A 22,478-nucleotide genomic window follows, 5' to 3' on the forward strand; every position below is an offset into this window, starting at 1 on the left:
TTTTATAATTGATTTGATGTGCTAATAACACTACAACACTTCATAAAACTATATATATACAGATTATAAAATCAAACTTTGTATTGTGGACCATATGGGAAATTCTAAAAACAAGTATAAATGTTCCACATGTTGAGACAGGTTGATGTATGGTATTTAACACCCTTTTTACTGTACTGTACTGTCCATTAATACCACGTGATACTTATAATTTTATTTTATTAAATGATCAGAGCACTTAATCTACCACTGCCAATATTTGCATTTTCACATATAGAAAATAAGGCACAATGGAGGCCCGATGCGTGTTTGCCTACAGTAGGGCGGCCAAATCGCTTAATCCACTCTCTTGTTGTGCATTTCCAGTCCCATGGATAGCATGTGCATGGTGCGCGCTGGAAATGAGGCATAGTTACAGTAATTCAGAGCTCCCTGGCAAACTTCTCTACAAGGAAGTGAGAACCAGCACAAATTGGTAGTTGGAAGCTTTGAGCGATTAAGTCTTTGTTAGTGGCTACAGACGGCTGCAACAAGAGCTTGTAGTTCAGCTGTAAAGTATTGTAATCAATACAACCTTTGTGAATGAAGGGGAAGATTTAAGAACACAATCAATTTTGCCCAATGAGTAGAAAGAAAAGAAAGCAATCTGAAAGCTTGATGATTAGAGTCATTGATGACCTGAAAACAATCTGGCCATGACCATGATTGCAGACCAAGCCACCACTAGGTTTCTCTATCAGCTTGTCATTTTTTTCTGTCTTTATGAAAGTAATAGTACCCTGGCGTGGGTGAACAAGAGCTGAGCGAGATGTGTGTGCACATCTGAAGAATGTGGCATGGCCTTGTAAGCATTCTAAATGCATTTTCAGAGTCGGCTTTTCCATGCTTTCTGCTCAGCCTGTGCAAGTTACATCAGTGGAAGAAATGGTAGAAAGAGCTTCTGTCACAGAGGAATAAGAGATGGTTGAAGCCAACCAGCAGCTGCTCTATGAAACTCATACAACCTGATGTAAAGTGGGACCCTTAAAAACTATTAATCTCAAAATAAAAGGATGTCTGTCAAGAAGAGTAGCAGGAGATGCACGCAAATGCAGGACACAGGTACTATGAACTGAAGAATACTTTCTTTATTTTAGCTTGAGTGCAGGCAAAGAAAATCTGAACTGAACTAAACAACGTAAAACCAAACAGAGCAAACTGAACCAAGCAGAACCAGAACAAAGGATCCAGCAACACTAAACTGAAAACCAGGACTTAAATACAAACTGAAGTAATGAAACAACAAAGAACAGGTGGCAAGACACAAGGGCAGGCTGTGAGTTGATTGGCTGGGGAAGACACAGGGAGCAGGGCAGGGCTAATGAGACTGAATGCAGGGAAAAGTGTGAAGGGAAAGGCAGGCTGAGGGGGAGTATAGGAACGCAAGAGGGAAACACAGGGCAAACAGAAACCAAAAACCCAGAAAACAAGCTAAGTAGGCTCAAGAAAGCTTCGTATGTCAGGGGGCCAAATGCAACCATAACAATAATCTGGTCATTAAATGAACATTCTCAACCAGGAGAAGTATTTCAAATTACACTCAGTGCTGTTGGCTCTTCTAAGGGAGCAGACTGAAATATATCTTCTCTGTCCTTCTCCCATTAAGCCCAACAACACAGACAGACAATGGACAGAACCGTGACCAATGTCCATTACTTTGTAGTATATTAGTAGAGTATTACACTTACAGTACTGCTTCTCATCCTTCAACAAAATTCTGCTCTGCATTATGTTGTTTGGGGAGATTCAGACCAACCTTTGTCATACAAAGTGGCGAACATCCTTTTATTTTTATATTTATTTAAGTTTTTTTATTTCATAAGAATCATATGCTATGCCTTGTTGAATTTGGTGAAATGTGGGTTTTATTTTCATAGTTTTAGGCTTCCTTCCAATTACCAAATGACTTGTTAGACTTGGCAACAAACATAAGCAATTACACCATCAGACATGATTTTAAACCAATCCTCCTAATAACCAAACTAGAGGAACAGAAGAATTATTACCCAAACTCAATTGTAAACATCCATCAAAGTTTACAGACTTTGCACACACACAGCTTTACTCTTGAAATGTCAGTCAATTGTGTCCTCTCTTGTGTCACTCATAGTTAGTGATTGGGAGAAAGATTTTATTAATGAAAGCGGGATGCCAATGATTTTAGATGACTGGTTGACTATCTGCTGGAGTCTTTTTATGGGTTTGACAGTCTGAACCATTGTACCAGACTGTTATGAATAATGTGGAAATGCTTTCAATTATTACAGAGTAAAAACTGAACATGAGGTGTAGTCTCACTCTAAATTTATTGAGCTGTCGGGAGAACGAAGAGTCTTACTATGTGAGTATGTGTTCATGTCCCATATCCAGTTATGGATGGCTAAAGTCAAAAATACATTTTAGATGTGTTGAACTGCAGATTGTCTTTGCAGCTGATACATGCCTATTTTACCTGTACGTGGTAGTGCGTCTTATTTTTATTTGCATGAGACCTACAATTGCTGTGTCATCTGCATACTTGAAGATGTTAAGAGGTCTGTTAAACGCTGTCTGATCGTCTCACTGCTTGTGTATTCTGCCCCATGAGATTTTTGTGGTTATAGTTCATATAATTGAAGGTTAAAACTATAAAAAATAATATCCAAGATGTAATACACAACTCAGAGCCTGAAAAAAAGATATGCTCTGTTTGTTTACACCATTTGAACATGAAAAAAATATTTGGAATCACAGATTAAGCTTTTGGATTTATGAGGAAGATTGTAGATGATATCTAGTGGAGTTAGAGACTAATGGGACCCCACACAGAGAAAAGTAATGCAACTTTGTACATGTGTTTCATCTTACAGCATGCTGCAGAGAGTTGTGATAAATAGATGCATATTTTTTTCATTTTCAGTGACACTATCTGGTCCATTCTAGATAATATCTGAGTAAATTATTGTCAACTATGCACGACAGTTTGTATTTTATTCTAAATTCTACTTAGTTAGTGTCACTGCACGTGTGGTTGAATTATTCCAAACGGCATTCAAGGGACGTCTCAGACAGAAAAGGAGAATGATGACCTGACACAATCTCAACTGCCTATTGGCACAGTGTAAATCAAAGACCAATCTGCCCTGACAGGTACAGCTTTCATGACGGGATCCAACTGGGATTTCAAATACTCTAACCAGGCAGATAAAGCCCACTGCCTGAAGAATGCCTCCACCACAAGTCAGAGAGAAAATAATAAAAAACACTGATGGTTTGAGTGCCTGTCGAAAAGCTGACGTTGACTGCATTTTAATGGCCAATATTTTCGGTGAGGTGCTTCACTACGCTTCCTTTCCTGTTCCTCAAGGAGAAAAAAAAAACACATTCAAAAGAGGACAATAAGAAGCAAAAGAAAAGCTTGTCGAAAAATATGAAGAGGCCAAACAGTCACTGAGCCTCAAACTAAGGACTGGTACAGAGGGATAATGACTATATTGCAGTTGAGTTGTTATTTTTTTATTTATTGGAAAGTTAAGACAACAGACTTTCAGTTTAACATTATACCCCAGACACTAAAACACAGCAGTTATCACGCTGCAATGCGTCTGTACAACATCAACTGTATGTTATTTTCAGTGCTATATTGACAACAATTTTTCCTAGAGTTTCTATGTATAATTAACCAGCACACTGAAGCGTTATGTAGAACTGCAGATGCACTTTCAAATAGTGCTGCTGCTGGTTGACAATCTGTGGTCTTTTTTTTGTGTGTTTGTTTTCTTTTGTTTTACAACTATAATAAAAGTTTTACAAAAAGCACACAAAGAGACCACCTGAAATCCCATCCAGACCAACATGCAATCATACCGCATGTGACAGAGGGCAACAGAAGCTAACTTAATGGGTTTTTTTTGCTGGTGAGGGACACCTTCTGATATAATACGGTTCTTGCTATTTTGCCAACGGAAATGACACTACCTATAGGATCCATTTTCAGTGGTGCACACACCATGGTCAGCTATATCTGGCTATTATTTTCAGATACGAGAGTGGTATGGGTCTCCACAGTGACATCCCTGACCCTCACACAGGTAGAAGAAAGTTTAAGTATATGACAGCTGAGTGTAATGAAAAAGCACTTTTAGACTCTTTGAGCTTGTCTTGTTTACCTCCTCTGCCTCTGAGTGGCACTTTCATCTGTCTTCTCCCCTAATTGGATCCTCTGCACACATTCCCATCGGAGGATCTGCATCTCCTCATACACATGGCGCATTTACCTTACTCACACACGGCACATTTGCCTTTATGTGTTTACTGCTTCTCTGTATAATGACAGCAAGAGCTTTGCCCTCACATTTATTTGCATTTCCTCTCAACCCACCCAGTGTCTGAGGCCTCTCCTTAAACATCAAAAGAAGCACCAGGAGGAAAAGATGCGGTTCCATCCTAAATGAAAATAAACCCCTCAAAAACGGTGTTACAGACACTGTGCAGCAAGGCTATTAGTGCCGTACCCAAGTTTCACCCCATCAAGGCAGAGCTGAAAACACAAGGCAGAACGTACAATTACTGCACATCAAACAAGCTTACAATTAATGCATGATATTAAGAGATTAGGGGGTTTCTGTTGTTTTTTTTAATCATCAAATAAACATGATTATTGTTTCTCCTATGCTTCCCACATTTAATAACATGTTTTTGTCTTCATCTTTTATTGTTGATTGTTAACACTTGGCATAGAGATTAGAAATGTTCTTTTTTTTTCATTGCTTTTATTCACTTTAACAATCATCCTCCCAAGATAGTCATTATAAAATGACATTATCATCGAAACATCTATCCAACAATAATATAATATGATAATTGCCAGATCATGTACAGTAATAACCAGGAAGAATTTAATAAGCTGTATTAAACCAGTGGGAATGTTAATAATATCATCATGCTGATCCTGTATTTTCTTTTCTTTATGATATTATGACATTATGATATGTCTTCAGAATTATCCTAGATTTAGTATTATTTTAGGTCAATTAGCAAGTAGCTTCAACTTTAAATGAAATCAAAAATAAAATGTGTAAAAATCAAAGAAACAACTGCTGTTTAACAACCTCATTGTCAGCCGACTGAATCATAATAATTTGAGACCGAATTGTTCATGCGTAGTGATTTGAACTGCTGGAGTTGTTGTTAGAAAACTAACAAGCTCTGTCTGGTTTCGACTCAACATCGCATTACTTAAGTCATAGCTGAAAAAACAACACAGCTTCGTATCCATCCGGGAAACTGTTGGCATGAGCTACAGTGGGCCCCAGAAGAGAGTGATGTCCGTTATAATAAACACAAATCTGTCAGCTTTCTGTCCCCCCTCACATCCCTGATCATTAAGCCTGCTGTAATCACAACTGTGGGACTCATTAAATTCCTCTGCGCTGCTCGCTGTGAAGACAGACAGCCAATGCAGCTAAAGAGAGTGCTTTCTGAATCACTGGGCTCTGCTATTATTTCTCTCTAATAGCATAACAACACCACCATAAACAGTTGACTCATATTCCTCTCAAACAGTGACTGCTAAAATTATATAACAAAAGTATTAGCCCTGGAGAAAACACTTCCATTAAAATTGCAGGTCTTTACAAGTCACACGCACTTTAAACACATCTGACACTGTCTTTAGATCCCTGATCCAGTTCTCAGCCTGGAAGAATGTACGTCTTCTCAACAGTGATTATTATTTTTTTCAATCCCCTGAAGACTGTACTCACAGTAGAATCATGTCCAGCTTTCAAACTCAGATCAACAATTAGCTGTGAAGATAAGTGAGGTTGTTTGATGACCATTGGACTTCATTGATTGTACACAAAACCATCTGATTGATTAAGAAGCTCTAGTCCACACATTGGAGATTAGCTACTTGTTTCCCTTGATTGTGCCTGATGCTGTATTATGTAAAAAATAACCCATTTTACGCTCTATCACTCCATCATTTGAATTTACTCTGAAGCGAACACACACTGGCCATATCATGCAATGTTTTCTTATTGATCAGACATCAATCAGCCCCTGCTGCACACACTGGACAAGCTGTACAGACATAGAGGATAGTCCAGGTACATGAGCTGAGATGTTTTCATCTGGGTAGAAAGTGTAATAAAAATCCTGCTGTTTTTATTATTTTTTTTGGTAGTTGGCATGCATTGCTAGCAAATAGGACAACAGCATATCATGATGCAGCAGATGCCCTTTATGGATAAGTCTAGTGCCATTCTATATTCTTCTTCTTGCCATCAAAAGAACATCAATGAATTAATCTTACTACTGTCTGTGTAGCTAAAGACTAATATAGCCTCTCTACAAATGCACAATTTAATCCTTTTTGAGTTGCACTTTTTTCAAGATTTACATCTTGAAGACTTACATTTTTTATGAGGAATAAATGGATGTGTCTGAACTGGGGAAGTCATAAAGTACTGAGAAAGCATTGTTGATTTTGGTATTGTCCCGAAGTGATTAGGTTTGTTGACAAAAGGAAAAATGATCTTTTAAAAGTCTATACAGTCATCCCAGCATCCCAGTAAACACCCTAACATCATCATGGTGAATCTTACAGTATGGCTGAACTGATGGGAATGTGGTGATATGTTTTATAGAATCCTTTAAGAAAGTATTGGACAAGTGGAAATTTGTATTAGTTGAAGGTGTTAGATGAAAAGCACAATGACCAAAGTTGCCTGGATTTATCCTCTGGGAGACTGGGACCATCTCTTTTTAACAGACATTTACTCTCTTCCTTGAAATATCTTCAGTAATTTTGTCAAGCTTAAAAGATTAGTCATGTTATGGTATAAAAGAAGCATCTAACAAAGACATCATTACTCTAAGAGGCACTGTGAGTGTGCACTGTGGCGTGACAAAGAAAAAGGGAAAGTCAATGTCTGAAGATTCAAAGAAAACAAACAGTGACGTGACACATGGGGCTAAAAGGATACCTTCCTGGACTTTGTACAGCCACCCTGTAGCCCTGGTAGCTCTTAGTGGGGTGGAAGTTGAAGATAAAGAGCGCATTTGCCCTGTCAAACACAATGACCTTGTCCCCTTCATGCTTGGCGCTGACGTAGGCCTGGAGGGGGAAAAAGGGAGAGAAAAGAAAAGCTAATGAAATATTTCTTCATGAATAATCATTACCTTTTTCATCTTGGATTTAAAGAGTTACAATGGGGAACATTATATCAGTGGACTACACATTTCTAAATAGACAGAGTTACATTCCCACATCAAATTTCAGGTGGCACTCATCAGTAGAAAGCAGTGGCCCGGGGAGGTGCGATGCACACACTGTCAGCTTTAGACAGCTGCACATGATAAAGCCACCACTCTCCTGCAGAGCGAGCTACTATTAACGTGTCATTAGCAGAGATTATCAATGTCACCCAACCCCCTATTTTTAGTGTCTTGTTCCCCAAGCCATTTTCAGGGCAGCATATTCATGGCTGAACGAGAAGATAAGCACCCCTGCAACCGGACCGGCAGAGAGGTTAAGAAAGGAGCTGACAGTCTGGGGTCTTTTACAGAATCTATTTCCACATGAAACGTCAACAAATTTGGTGCATGTATATAATTTGTGACCCGGTTAGCATATAGAGTAAATTCACATTTATACTTGTAAGTAAATAAATAAATGCAATTGTGGTAAACTGATTTGGTGTTAATCAGTAAATTATTCAGATTAAATTAGAAAATGTTTGTTTGTTATTTAAATGATTATTTTTCATGTGCAACAACAAAAATGTCTCCACAAGATGTAAATATCAAGTGTCACTTGATATTAAAGCAATGTCTTCTAGTTTGAGATGAGGTTTGAGAACTTTACAAGCTTCTGTTGCAGTCACTCCCTGCAGCATCACACTGACAAGTTGGCTAGGCAGTGAAAGCACAGTAAATCCCAAGAAGTCCAATGACCTCAATATTAGAAAAGTGTCCTTCATGTTATCAAAACTCTGAAAGTTGAATGTCGCAGAGAGTCTTTATTATGTCAAATTAAGTTGTCATCAATGACCAAAACTATCCCACAGGCAGCTGTAATGGTCCCATCATACACTTTATGTTTGCATGCCACCAGTTATACTGTTACAGAATAAATAGAACAAACTGCATAGTGATGCCACAGTTTGTCTGCTAGTTTGAACTGCTTTAGTTCCATGTTAATACAGCTGGACACCTAAAGTGACGTTATCTCTGCACCAACTGGAGCTTTAGTTCATGCTCAAACTTTGACTTCACAGCTGCACTTCTCTTTAAAGACATTGGAACAAATTATACTTTCAAGAAAGGTCCTTGTGTGTGTCCCTTTCTGTTAGGTTCCCATATAGTAGGACATCATGGAGTACAGCCTACAGCCCCTCTTCTGATTATCATTTTAACGACAAAACGCCCTTGGACCCTCCCATAATGGTGAAGTACTGAAATGAAGTGTGAAATATTCCTGTTTAGCACGGTTACCTTGGTAGTGTAAGTGTAAGTGGTACAAAGGAGTCAGACTCATCTGGTTACTGCAGAATATCTTAGCAATTATCAGTGTTATCTGTGAGTGTGTGAGTGTGAGTGATGTTCTACTTCAAGTCTTTTGGTGATATTGTAGAAATCTCTGAGAGACAAATGCACATTTTCAGCTTTTTTAGAGTGGTATAGGTGCAGGGTCAGCTATAGTCATCAATTCACTTGCATACCTTTGGTTTGGTTTTACATAGCGCTTACTTTGATTCATGTGTCTACTTTGACACCACTTAAACTACCCTACTTCAAAAATATTCATCTCCAACTGGTCTTTAATTACCAGTGGCACACACAGGTTGTCTAACGGCTCTGCATTAATAAATAGATGGATGCTGAGGGAACACTTTAGGGATTGTTATATTTCAAATTGTCGTGGGACTCACTTGAGACAATGTAATTATCATTTTACTCAACAATCTTTTTTTCTCTGTCATTATTTAGTGATGATTTTTTGATTTTTGAAACCCAGACAACAGGCTGTCAAAACCCTTTTTAGATAAATAACAATTAACTATCTGGCAACTTAATATAACACATTTTTTTCACATGTGTGATCAAAGACAAAGTCTGTCATTTTATGATCATAGCAAAAGAAACATGAAAACTAATTATTTGCACCTCCTCTCCAGCCCTCCATAAGACATAAGTAAATAAATACTGCACTTTTTCAGTTTTACTCATGAACACTTCAACAGGGTGAACTCTTGGTGTCAGAGTTATCTACAGTATAATACGGCTTAATGATTGGGCTTCATGCTCCTTACACAAGCTGCCCTGAGTTTTACACATAACATACCTTAGCTAAAATAATAACCTTCACACTGCCATTATATAATCTAAGAGAAAAAATAATGATAATAAACGATTTGGTGTTATATAATATCTTAATGAAAGAACAGTTAGATTATGTCTTATTGGAGCTGTCATCCACTATATGGTTTCACATAAAAATGAATACAGCCTTGTAGCACTGATGCCAAATAAATGCATATTCCCTGCCAGTAGCGTCCTTAGGGATCATTATTCCCTCCTTTGCCTTTAAAGCTGATTCATCCAGTTGTAAAGGTTTGAAAAGGTTCCAGTAAGTCAGAACACACTTCTGACTGATAGACCGATGTGCAGAAATTATCCTGTAGAACCAGACATGTCTCTAATTATGCTCTATTATACATTTACTACTCTACTGCATTTGTCTGTCTGCTGAGGAGGGATACGTAGGTCAGACTGTAATGCAGCAAGGTGAAGTAGCTCTAATCTGAGGGCTGATTCTCTGGGATGTGAGGGAAAGTATTTTTGAATCAGTTACACAGATTTACTTCTAATCCCCATCAATTTAACCACACTCTCCATTTGCATTATCCCATTACTTTGATATTAGCCCCTCAAGAGAATCCCCCCGCCCCCCTACAGGCTTCAATTGTAGGCAAAAAGAGAAGCTGCTGGATGAGAGTGAAACCTGTGATGTCTGTTCACCTTCACAGCAGCTACAGAAAGAAGACACATCTAAAATAAACTCTCTTTATGGTGCATTCATCTCCACTTGCAAAAACTCTCCAATTTGGAAACAACAATTCAACAGTGCCACTTAGATTTCACTTTGTTCTTAAGCAAGACTATGTCAAAACTTGGAATATGGCTGGACTGTGTATGTAACACCAGAGAGTGTAGGAAGTGTGTCGGGCCAGTTTGACACACTGTGTTCCTCAATACCAAGTACGTGAAGTTCAGATTGCGTACTTGCTAGTTCAGACTTAGGAAGTTTGAATCGGTAGTGCAAATTTCCGAGAATGGGAGGACGCAGTACAATAATTCTGCAATTGGAACAGCAGTGTACTTGACTGTAATGTGACAAAATAATCTCAACTCAAAGCTAATAGAACTTTTTTTCTCACCTGAAAAAAAGTATTAAAACTTAATAAAGTGACATGTTAACAGTCCTACAGTAATAATTCAAACAGGTTACTCTTAGTCATCGCTGCCAGTTGGTGCAAAATGGATCCTGGGAAACTTATCTTCAAACACCTTCTGCCAACCAATGGTGTAATTTAATCCCTGTCATTCACACCCCACTATTCTGGCATGGCCAAAAATCATGTTACATAATGCAAGTCATTCATGAATAACAGCTTGAGGTTATAAATATTCCGTATGTGGCAAAAAATGGTGCTGTGACATTACATGCTCATGTGATTTTGTCACTCAGAGTGTCTGAACAAAGCCTATTGTACAGTGAGTGTGTGATGCTCTTACAGGTGGGGCAGCCAGCCAGCCGTACTTGTCTTCAGTACGGTTCATGTCCCGGTCAAAGATGTAGAGCTGATGGTAGCGGAGGTCCTTCTTATCTGCTAAGTAGAACTGCCGCCGGGCATACAGGTAACTGTACCCGTTCCCTTCTCTGGGGAAATCCAGCCACTCAGGATGGCCAAACTCATTCCCTGTAACACAGAGAATGTTATTAGAGAATGTACATAATGAAGGGAAAGGCAGATTTCCTGTAAATTAGCATAGCCTAAAGTACCATGCCGTGCTATATGAGGTCTTGTTCAATTTTTAACAAGACAAAAAAAGACAGACATCAAAGCTACCACAGTCAGCGACAGTCTGTGACCTTCTTATAACCCCAGCAGAGGTTAGTACTTTCCATATTAAAACAGAGCCCCAAAGCTCTCGCAACATTTTCACCAACTGCAGAGTGCCAGCCTTCATGTCACCCAGGAACATGCCTTTTCATGAATATATATATATATATATATATATATATATATATATATATATAAAAAAAGCCAACACAAGTGAAAAGACTGTGCAAATGAATCCCATTGCTTTCATTTGAGTCTCACTTTTTCAACTAATATATGTAAAAATAATTCACCAAGACATATTTATATAATATTTCTCCATAACAGAGAGCATCTTCAAGTCAATCTTGGAAATGAGAAACTGCAGAGAATCATTCACAAGTCAGACATAAAGTAAGCACACCAAGGGAATTCTGAGGGAGATCTGTCTTTATCACACTGTTGATTAATTCATGTTTATTAAAACATTACCTACATTTTCAAAATATTCTGCCACCTAACTATGACCACTACTATTTTATTTTGAATGTAACGACTCCAGGATATTGTTCATCTAATTTTAATTGAAAGGGAAAGCAAGCAAGGGCTAGGGTAAAAACTTCAGACTAGCATCAAAGACAGAGAAAGAGTCCAGATGTAAAGCTGAGTGCATACTGCAGAAGTGTAGGAAACAACAGTCCTGATGGTACTATCCTGTCACGCCGGGAGATGAGATAATGAATCCGTCATTGGATGTCACAACAACATCATAAAACAACAGCCGGGATAATTGAATTCCCTGCAGAGGAAGAAACACTTAGACAAGAGACAGAGGAAGATGCATGACAACAGAATAGAGGCTAGTTGTTTATTTGGTGCTAAGAGCCCCCACCTCCTTTAAAAAAATCTGAGTGATGGTATGAAGTGGAACTGACAGCAGATTCTAATGGAATACATTATGTAGGTGTTAAAGAAGTAGCAAACAATAAGGCCTGGACTGCCAACAGAACAAGCCCACTGCAGCACTTGCCTAGGAATTAGGGCAGCAAAGACATGCTGAGACAGAGAGAGAGAGAGAGAGAGAGAGGAGAGAGAGGAGAGAGGGAAAGAGAGAGGGAGAGCCTTTTCTTGCGACATCTGCATGAATAACAAGCCTCCCACACAGCTGAACTTGAAATGTAAAGGAGAGAATTACACCTCAGACTTGCTCCACTGGCAGTCAAAGGCAGACTGTCTCCCCTTCACTCCACCAAGAAGTATGTGTACATTACACAATTCATTGTGCATCTGAAATTATTGTATTGTTATTTTCCTAAGGAAACAATCTCACCAAGCACAGTTTGTATATTGTATACTGTGTTTAGTGAAGGATTTGTGAAAAAAATCAAACATTGTAAATTTCATGGGATGGCGTTTGGGACTGTATGACTCTTGGGTTAAGTTTCACACCAATCTGTTCTCAGTAACTCTCACAATATTCTCTTTCAAAGAATAAGAAGATAACTGATACCATATGGTACAGTAGTTCAATTTCAGACAGGCTATGTCCTTCAAGCTGCTCTGCTCCACAGGAGACTAACATTTTCTTGCACTGTGTGCTCAACCAATGGGGGCGAGTCTATCCAACCTTTGCGAGTGGGCAGCAGTGGCGCTGCTCCTCATCAACTTTTCTTCATTCCTGTCTCAGTTTGCTCACCAGTGGCCTTCTGCTACTGGCATATAATGTAAGATATGGACTGCCTGGATTTGTCATCAAATTATACGAAGACAGTGGTGGTTTAATTGTTCCCTTCATTGCCCATTGATGAAGCTCCAGTGTAATCACTACACTGTAGTGCAGCCACAGTTTTGTAAGGATCCCCGCCTAGATCCTTGCTAGTGTGCCCTCCCTTAGTAAATAAACACGACTTCACATCTCTTGAGGACTGAAGACTACACCTTCTTGCTTTTCTCATGCTAGGATGATGGTGAGGTGAACTTCCCATGTGTTCTCCAGTCTGTGTCTAAGACCATCAGCGGTAAGCTTTACCTTTAAGACCCTCTTCACTGGGCAAAGGTTTTTTATAGAGGGTATCGCCAAGAACATTTTCATAACTTCAGTGCCCGAAGCAATCTAGGAGTGCATGAAGGCATCATGGCAGGAGTTTCTTATAGATTAAGGTTACCATCTTAGATAAAGGCGTTGGACAGCAAATTAGCTATTTCACCAGGGATGTTACAACCACTGCGTGCTGTATCATGGCCCTACCTACAAGTGACAACTGATAGGTCTGCTGGGCATGACTGTCCTCAAGGAAAAATATGTGGGAGATCTCCTGAGTGCTCTGCTGCCACTAGGAGGTGTCTTAAGTGACAATCTCCCCAACTGCTCAGTGTCTTAAGAGACTGGTGGAAGAAATAACTAAGTTAAAGCAACTTTCTAAGCTGTCTAAATCACCACCCTCCTCTGCTGCACAACTACTGCACAGTTTGAACAAAATTCATGGTGAAATGTTGGGTTTTCTATGTGTCCGAGACCCTCTTATTGATCGATATAATAGGATACATTGCACTCAGGGGTTAAAGTGGGATTTGGCAGGTGGGGAACCCTTAGACCCAGTGTAGCAATACAGCAGGGAAAAATGACTCACCTCAAAATAATTGATTTCTACTGTAAGCTCCCGGTCCACTTATTTTTTTGTGGACAGGCTACATGATCAGTTGACCATCTTTAAAGCACCAATTTCTTGACATATTTTTCTGGATCACACTGATCCAAACAAGGCCCAACCAAAGACATGGACATCAGTGCTGATACCTTGTTGATTTGTAGTTGTGTCCATAGTGACACTATTATATTGTTTATTTCAGAGAATCCTCTCAGCACTGCTAACAGCAAGTAATCTTACTGCTTGTTGCAGTTTGTGCACCCCTTAAGTCACAGCATTTTCTGGATGCTCTTTGAAATCTCTGTCTGACCCCAGAAAAGCTGATGTCAAAAAGGTCATAGAGCTGTCTTATGTCCCCCCCCCCTCCACCCCCCTATAAAACACTGGTAAAGGTGATGACCGTCACAGTATGCTTTTGGCATAAGAACTAAACTAATGTTTAATTTTCAGTCACCATTCATGTGCACATGTTGTCAGTGAATGCTGCATTAAATTTATGGGGGTTGATTGATTTCTGTTTTGAGTCATTTTGCACGGTTAACCAATGGAAGCTTTCACACTCAACAGCTTCAACAGCCTGTCTGTAGTATTGTCCAGGAATGAGTTGTCTTGCCAAAAAACGATCATGTTCAGCATGAGATAATGTTATGTCCCTTTACTGCAACCTTTTAGACAAATCTTTGAGCCTCTCCAGAGCATGAAGCATAAGACCAATGTTCTTTGTGAAGTCATCTGAAGACAGCTTTGTAGCAGATCCCTCACACATGCATCTGTTATTTGAACTCTGTTCAGTATCTTCACTAGCCTTGCACAAATGACAATAAAGAGCACCATGCATTGTCCAAACAGCTCCTATATGATGAAGCCACCCATCTCACCCCTAGGACTCAACCAGTCTTTTATAATCAGGATGTCTACTGTATTTCTGAGGCTGCAGAGCTCAGTCCTCTCAGATTTTAGGGGGACTGGTGATACAGACAATATGATTTATCCATAAAACTCTAACTTTAAATTATTAATTTCAGTGCAGTGCTTGACAGCATCCCCAACAGACAAGCTCCAGTCTGTGGTTTAAACAGTGCCAGCCAATCAGATGTGGAAACTTGCCTTTCAGCCTAAGAGAGACTTTCTCCCCAACATCACCGAAGCTCCATCAGAGCAAAACGCAACCAAACGCTCATTTAGAAAGGCATCATCAAGGCAATGACTTATTAAACAGTTGAAAAGAGCCTCAGTAATGCCTTCTGCATTATGACTTATTAAACAGTTGAAAAGAGCCTCAGTGATGCCTTCTGCATTAGATCAAGTTCCACCAATTCCAAAAAAAGAAGAATTATTAACCAAGCACCTAAAGTACACAACCAGGCAATATTTGTTCTCTCTTATTCTTGTGCCTTAAGTAAATCTAACTCTTTTTCTAATCTCTTTAAGTATTGCAACTGCCTGTTTGTAACTCTGTGAAGATTTGTGTTGAAGTATTTTTTTGTGCAATGATGTCATTTGTTTGGCTTTTGAGATACATTTTGTAGTTTTGCCATTCACAAGAAAAAGAGTGACTTTGTGATCCTTTTCGATGAACACCAAGTGGTGTAGCACTTTTGCATACAGAGAATCCTAACTTATTGCATGAGACAGAAATAAATGGATATATTTGTTAGAAATATTCATATTGAGAAACTCGCAAACAATCTGGCAAATCCTGTTCTGTGTGTGTGCTGCTACTCTGGGCTGTGCTGCATTTCAATTAACCAGCCAACTCCAATAACACAAATCCACTGACTGATTAAAACAATTAATAGATTGTTAAATAACCTTACTTATTGTATGCAAGGTTTACATTTCTTCCAGTTTATTAAATGTCATTTGCTGAGCAGTCATTACCCTTGAACATAATCTATCATCTTACTCCTCTGTCCTCTTTCTTTCATGATTCTCCATCTTTGAGAGTAACATTAATGTTAATGATGCACTTTCTAACTGGAAAATACTCAATTGCCCAATTTGAGGGCACTTTATGCTGTACCACATGAAAATAAGTTACTTAAAATTATTATGTACTGTATGACACTGACAATCACATTTATTTCCTTATTAATCAAAGGTGCCAGAATGCTTTCAGCCCACTTTAACTTCTGAGTGTACTGTTAAAGCCTCCATGTGCTGAGTATGTTTCTAACAATCACAGTCACTTCATGCAGGAAGGGGACAGGTGTCCAGAGGTATGTATGTAATCAGGGTTTGCACTGCCCATGTTTCATTTTAACATCACTTCCTCCATCACTTTTCATGTGTACAACCGAGTACAACACCACTGACAGCTGACAAACTGTCCTAAAGGCCATTATCCCCATTTGTATGATCCATCACGTCTTACCCCTGTTTATAACAAAAGGCTTTTCGTGTGGCTTTTCAAAACAGGTGCAGACATGGTCAGACACGTGTGAAGGCTATCAGACCTAATTAGGTTGAAGCATACTAAGACCTTTAGACCCCTAACCCTGAAAAAGCTACCCTTTGCAACTGTGTTATGTGGAAATGACTCAGGTGCTGAGATGTACAACCCCAGGTAATGGGGGGCATTGTTGCAGGCCAGTGGTGAAACAGGCACAGTGGCAAGACTGCCTCTCAAAGGTTGGGTCTTGACAGGGGCAAAGTGGTGTGTACAGGATTAATAGCAGCTGTTGTGCACAATATCCAAGATGCAGGTGCACAGCAAACCATTTAAAGCTGGCTATGCATTTAAGAAACCAAGTTTCTTTAATGTCTGCAGTTAATCTGGTGTTAATGGATAGTGTGGGGTCTGGCTGTCCCTTTTATTCTGTTTTAAAGGAGGGCTGGGGGATGGGCAAGTGAGTGGCACATCATTACTGGTTGTGTTAGAGGGAAAAGCCTGTGTGAGGTTTAACAACAGTTTTAACAGCAGGGCACATGACAACTCCAGCTGGCAGGAGGAGCCTGGTAACAAGTTATCCTCCATCAGGCAAGTAAGACTTATTTGATGAGGTTTTGTACTGTATGTATCAATGCTCCTGTTTCATTAGGGCTGCCCCATTCTGTTGAATAAGCTCATTCTGGGCATATTTCAGTCTGTGGAACAGGGGAAACGAGTAGCTGTATTGATGGTTGCACTTGTAATCACAGAACCAGAATTACAATGGAAAAATATACAGGACATAATACAATATGACAATCTTCCTTCAAGAAATACTTTTTTTTTTCATTCTACAACTGAAATCACAGTAAGCATGCCACTCTCTGTGTTCAGGTAGCATTCACATGCCACCAGGACATGTCATGTGGAAGCAATGGTATTGAAGAATACTGTCAATCGCTGTGCTAGAGGCTTCACCCTTTAAGGAGCACCTTTAGGAATAAGCTCCATGATTACCTCAAGGATATCATTTTTCAGGAGAGAGAAAAAGAAATCTAAATACAGATTTCACTTTCACTGCATCAATATGTGATGTTCAATGCATCAACATCAACAGTACTTTTGAGTTCCTAAATTTCCCAGAATGACTTTGGACATCCCCTAAGGAAATGGGCTCTGTGTTGCCTTGTGTTGCATACAGTGTGTGTAGGTGGTTAGAGTGATAGAAACCACAGTAGCATTGCACATTTTCTGGCAAAGAAAAAAGGGAGAAATGGATCAATGTAACAGTGTGTAATGCACTGTTGACAAACCATCAAAAAGGTTGTTGTACTTACTACAACTACTACTACTGCCAATAATAATAATACCTATTTATTTATGTAGCACTGATAAAAAAACAGCAGTTACAAAGTGCTTTACAGGGCAAACATGCCACTGACAACAGATCTATAAAGATATGAGCTACAAGTACAGCTACATTACACAAATATTCAACCATGCGCAAAGTTATATATACTAATCATGTTTTGAGCATGTAGAGCATCCACTCTGAAAAAAGGGACATAATTAGTATTCACAAAGATGTCAGTGTGCATACTGAATCTATTTGATTTATAGTTGTACTGTTTATGGACTTTATTGTCCCAAAATGTAATGCACGGTAGAAATTGAGGAGCTATTAGCAGCTGCAATAAAATCCACTGCTGCTAATTTACTAGTAAACAAATTGTGGAAGCTAGATGAAAAGGCTTTGGTAGGATCTCAAGAAAAAAAAAAAGTATGAAATTTGCAGAAAACATTTTGCTTTCTCTCTGTGAAGTTTAACTGTCAGCAGTTTTTAAAAGTTTGATTGACATCTGCCAGCTGTCTGTCCTTTTATCCCTTCTTATCAGTACAGAATGGGAAGATATATTGATTTATTGAATACTAACTGTGAATCCAGGCTGATCTACAGTTGGTGGCATGGTGATGCAGTAGTTATTACTGTTGTTTGGCCAGCTGAGCTCTTTCTGTGTGGAGGTTGTCCTCAGCCCTCAGAAACCTCCATGATGCATTGTACCGCTGCAGGCCAGAGTGAAGCCATTGCTTTCACTGCACCTTTTCATGTGTTTATGTGACAAATACTTTACAGGTGAAAACGTTTCCTTTGGTCAATGTTCACTTCCACGGTGATCACAGATATTGATCATAGATATGTAATAACAATTGTACATAATTCATTTGCTGTTTACAATAATTTCTTCTAATTATACAGCAGTACAATACATGTCATTTCAGTTGCTGTTCCTAATATTTCATCATTATTAAATACAAATTAAAGGGTGAACTATTGCTCATGACCACCTATTGCTATTTGTGCGTGTGTTTTGTGACCACCAGGGGAAATATATTTTGACTTCAAGCGCCGGTAAGCACAGCATCACTTGCTGTCAGTCAATGAAATTAATGTTGTTTTCATTTTACCCCACAGGCCCATGCAGCACTGATGAAGCAGAATAGGTCACCGAAACTGTCCAATGAATAAGTTACCTGTTAGTCCACGTGACTTTAGTTTATGACTCTTGGTTTGTTTGTAATAAGTCAGCATGAACCCTTAATGGCCTAGAACCAAAAGGCAACAATGGATCTTTTTTTTTTCTTTGGCTCAAACTGAAAGAACTGAACTACAGATGAGAACACAGTCAGGGCAAAATAATGAGCATATAAAGAAGCTGTTACTCCATGCTGCACTCGAAATATTTCAACACAGTGTCAAATCTTCTACCGGCCTACACTTGCCCTGCACAAATAGGACCGCCAGCAAACAACAAAATGTACCCAAAATTGCAAAGTAACAGTTACTTAACAGTGTGAAAAGGTTTACTGTAAGTGGACTTTTTCCATTAATGAGCAGGCATCATTATGCTATTCTTTATCACCCACTTGCTCTATGAGTGTGTGTGTGTGTGTGTGTGTGTGTGTGTGTGTGTGTGTGTGTGTGTGTGATGTACGAGGCTAACAAGGGTTAGAGCAAAAACCCCAAACAAAAACAACAATCTCTGCCCTAGATGGCTAACTTAGATGCAGGCCTGTACTTTCATAAAAGCTTCAAAAGAGTTACACTTCATTAACGGTGTTAAGTGCACCAGCCTCTTTAACTTGTATTTACTATCAGTTTTCCAGTATTATTATTTTATAAAGACTAGTGGAGATGATTGATTCCCTGTGCAGGTTGATTCAGTGCCCCGTGGAGGCCTTTGACTTTTCCTTTCATTTCAGTTTTAAATAAATACATTGGACACACCTCCATGAGATAATCATTTCTCTCTCCTCTTGGATAATACAGCAACGTTCCTCCCTTATGCCTGCATTAATCACTGTGATAATCACCTTCCTCTGCTTCCTCACAGCTGAAATAAACCAGATAGCATATTCTGTGCAATGATGATGGATTCCTACCATGATATACACATAAATAAATAAATCAATTGTGTCTCATAATATACCTAGGGCTCTGTGATCCAAAATATACTGCAAGGGGTTCTCGGATAAAATATACAAGTGATGTTTTTTGTGGAGATCATTAAAGGATAATTCCAGTTAACAAATTGGATGTTTTTTATTTGTTTTTTTTTGTTGTGAGTTTTAGGAACACAACAGCATTGCCACAACAAAGTCAGACCAAAAAAAAGGAACCATGGACCATCAGACAGGTTGTAACAACTAGGCCAGATGATCTCAATTAACTCAGTTAGAAGTAAAATTGAAAGTGAGCACACCTGATGAAATTCGCCTTCTGGTGTTCCTGAAATATCGCATTCATGAGAACTGGATATACATGAAGTCCCACTTTTGACTTTTGACCAAAAAGTAATTAGTTCATCCTTGAGTCCAAGTGGATGCTTGTGCCAAATTTAAAGAAATTCCCTCAAGCTGTTCTACAGATATTGCATTCACTAGAATAGAACAAACGTATGTATGGACAGATGGACAACCCAAAAACATAATGCCACCAGTACTTTATGCCCCTGTGGTGTGACCAGCACAGAGGCATATAAAAAAAAGTCAGAGTTGCTAATTAAAATGAAAAATCATTGGAAAGTCTAGAGTTTACAATTTAGGGTGTAGTTTAAAAAAGCCTGTCCTATCATTGGATTGCTCATGTTCCAGATTTTTAGCAATCTCAACAATCTAAAAGTTTGTTGAATAATCTTCATGCGTGAATTTAGGCTGCTTTCAATAATGATATGATTAATTCAGGGCAACCATGTTTACACAAGGTTATGTCAGACAGCTTTTCAGCTGGCACGTCCCATTACTCCTCTACGCAGCCCTGCATGAGATAAGGGCCTGACAGTGACACAGTCCCCTCAGTAATTAGCAGCACAAGAAGGAGCCAAGGATCAATGTGTTTTCCATTGGACGGATTCTAGTAAAGGAAGATCAATGAGGGAATCAGAGAGGATTGGAAGGCGAGAGTCACAGAAGGTTTTAGATGCAATGCCAAAAAAAAAAGAAAAAAAAAAAAAGCTTCAGACATGATGCAATGATTATTTGCACTTGCTAGATTGATTTCTTGTTGCAGTGTTAACGTACACTCCCACTCCCAGTTTGCACATTAAATAAGTGTTACTGGTCCAACAGCAGAGGAGGGATTGGCACATTCATCCAAAACCACCAGCCTGAAAGCCCAGTTATTGTAGCTCTCAGTGAGATTATCTGTTTGAAATGTGTGGGGAGGAAGCGCTGGTTTTCAATTCACCATCCAAGGCTGCAGTATAATGGTTGCCTGTTGCATTGTAGCATTTCATGAATACTGAGTGCAGAGAGAAGTTTTTAGCTCAATAATTTAGACTGTAAATCTGCAAGGTTATCTCGAGTCTCTGTGAGCCTGAAAGTCAGGAAGTGCGAGTGCTTCCATTCTGTCCCTGCTGATGTAATGATAAAACCACTGAGGCGTTTCATTACTGCCACGCCACTTGGTGCTTTAATGTCATTGACACTCCAACATCCTTTACAGTATCCATCTCTCAGCATCTCAAATACGGATGTTCCCTCTGTCCTTTTGCTGTGCAGTGTTTGCCATTGGTCATGAGTAAATAAATGGGTTTTTCTAAGCTCGGCACTTCAAATTGATTTGCTTGCTCAAACAATTTACTCTTGCTCAGCACTGGCTAAATGAGTCGGCCGTCATTGATCCATTAACACGGCATGTCATCTCGGATTTACTTGATTTTCTTTTTTTTTTCTCCTTTCTCTTTTTTAAGCATTTGCCTAATGCTCACCGAGTGGCCCGAACTTTGGAAAGTTCTTGGTGTCGAACTTTTTTGCACTCTGTCTTTGTAGATTTTTTTTTCAGTCCCCTGATTTTGTGTTCTTAAGAAAAGTTTTAGATTTCATACATTATTACTGTTATCAAAAAGATGATGACACTATTCTTTTGGTGTGGCAGACAGCAGTTCTCAAAAGAGAACAATATTCCTTTCTTTGCCGCCTTAATATTAGTCTGCTTTCTATATCTCTGCTCTTCAAACCGCTCAGCACTGCTTGACATAAATGAAAAATTAAAGTTTGAATTTTGAGCAATTCTGCTGAAGCTGATTTGATGAAAATAAAACACAATTAGCCTTTTTTTTTGAAAAGGGACATCTCATTTTACTGTATTTGACTACTTTTCCTGTTCCCTGTTAATACCACAGAGTAGTTTTCCTTTCCCTAAATTTATGATGCAACATATGAATGAAAACTGATGAATTAATTGATGCATTGAAGATTTACACAAAAGTCACTACTGCCCCATTGAATTTCCTAACTATTTACAATAAAGAGCATATAAGTCATCATAAATATTTGGAAGGAATCGAAATAACAGAGGGAGTGGGAAAAGTCATGTGTCATAGAATAACAAGTAAGTTCCAAAGTAAAATTGGATTTGGCAATGGCAACATAAGGTGTCCAGTTCAGGTGTTCCATGTTTTTAAATGTAAATTCATTAAAAATTGTTAATATGTTGACACACATCTATACAACAGTGCATTTATGGAATTTATGATAATATATGTGATTTGTGATATAAGGATTGATGGTGAATGGGCAAATCCTCTTATCTTTTTTTTTCACAAAATATGATTTATTGCCTTAATAATATCATTGTCAAATTGACAGTTACATTTTTTCTTTTTTTTTCATCAGTTCCTACTGCACTGATTGTTTAAGAGTAAATGTATAAATCGACAGGAGACAAAGCACTGAGCACAACAGAGTGTCCCTTTTAGCAATACTTTAGCAAGAGAACTGAATGTAATTACTATCAAATGTCCTTCAACGCCCACATGAGGTCAATTCCCT

The 22,478-nt window shown here is 38.8% G+C and overlaps 1 protein-coding gene across 1 annotated transcript in view; it reads right to left on the bottom strand.

Moving 5' to 3' along the window:
• gbe1b (glucan (1,4-alpha-), branching enzyme 1b) overlaps window positions 1-22,478 on the bottom strand; it is an 85,759-nt gene that overhangs the window by 13,562 nt on the left and 49,719 nt on the right. The window contains exons 13-14 of the mRNA XM_053321012.1: window positions 10,822-11,006; window positions 7,008-7,138 (exon numbers count right to left, since the gene is read on the bottom strand). Of these exons, the coding sequence (XP_053176987.1) occupies window positions 7,008-7,138; window positions 10,822-11,006 (316 nt within the window). The remainder of the gene's footprint in view (window positions 1-7,007; window positions 7,139-10,821; window positions 11,007-22,478) is intronic.

The sequence above is a fragment of the Scomber japonicus genome, chromosome 6 (assembly GCF_027409825.1).
Source record: "Scomber japonicus isolate fScoJap1 chromosome 6, fScoJap1.pri, whole genome shotgun sequence".
In the NCBI taxonomy this organism is placed as follows: domain Eukaryota; kingdom Metazoa; phylum Chordata; class Actinopteri; order Scombriformes; family Scombridae; genus Scomber; species Scomber japonicus.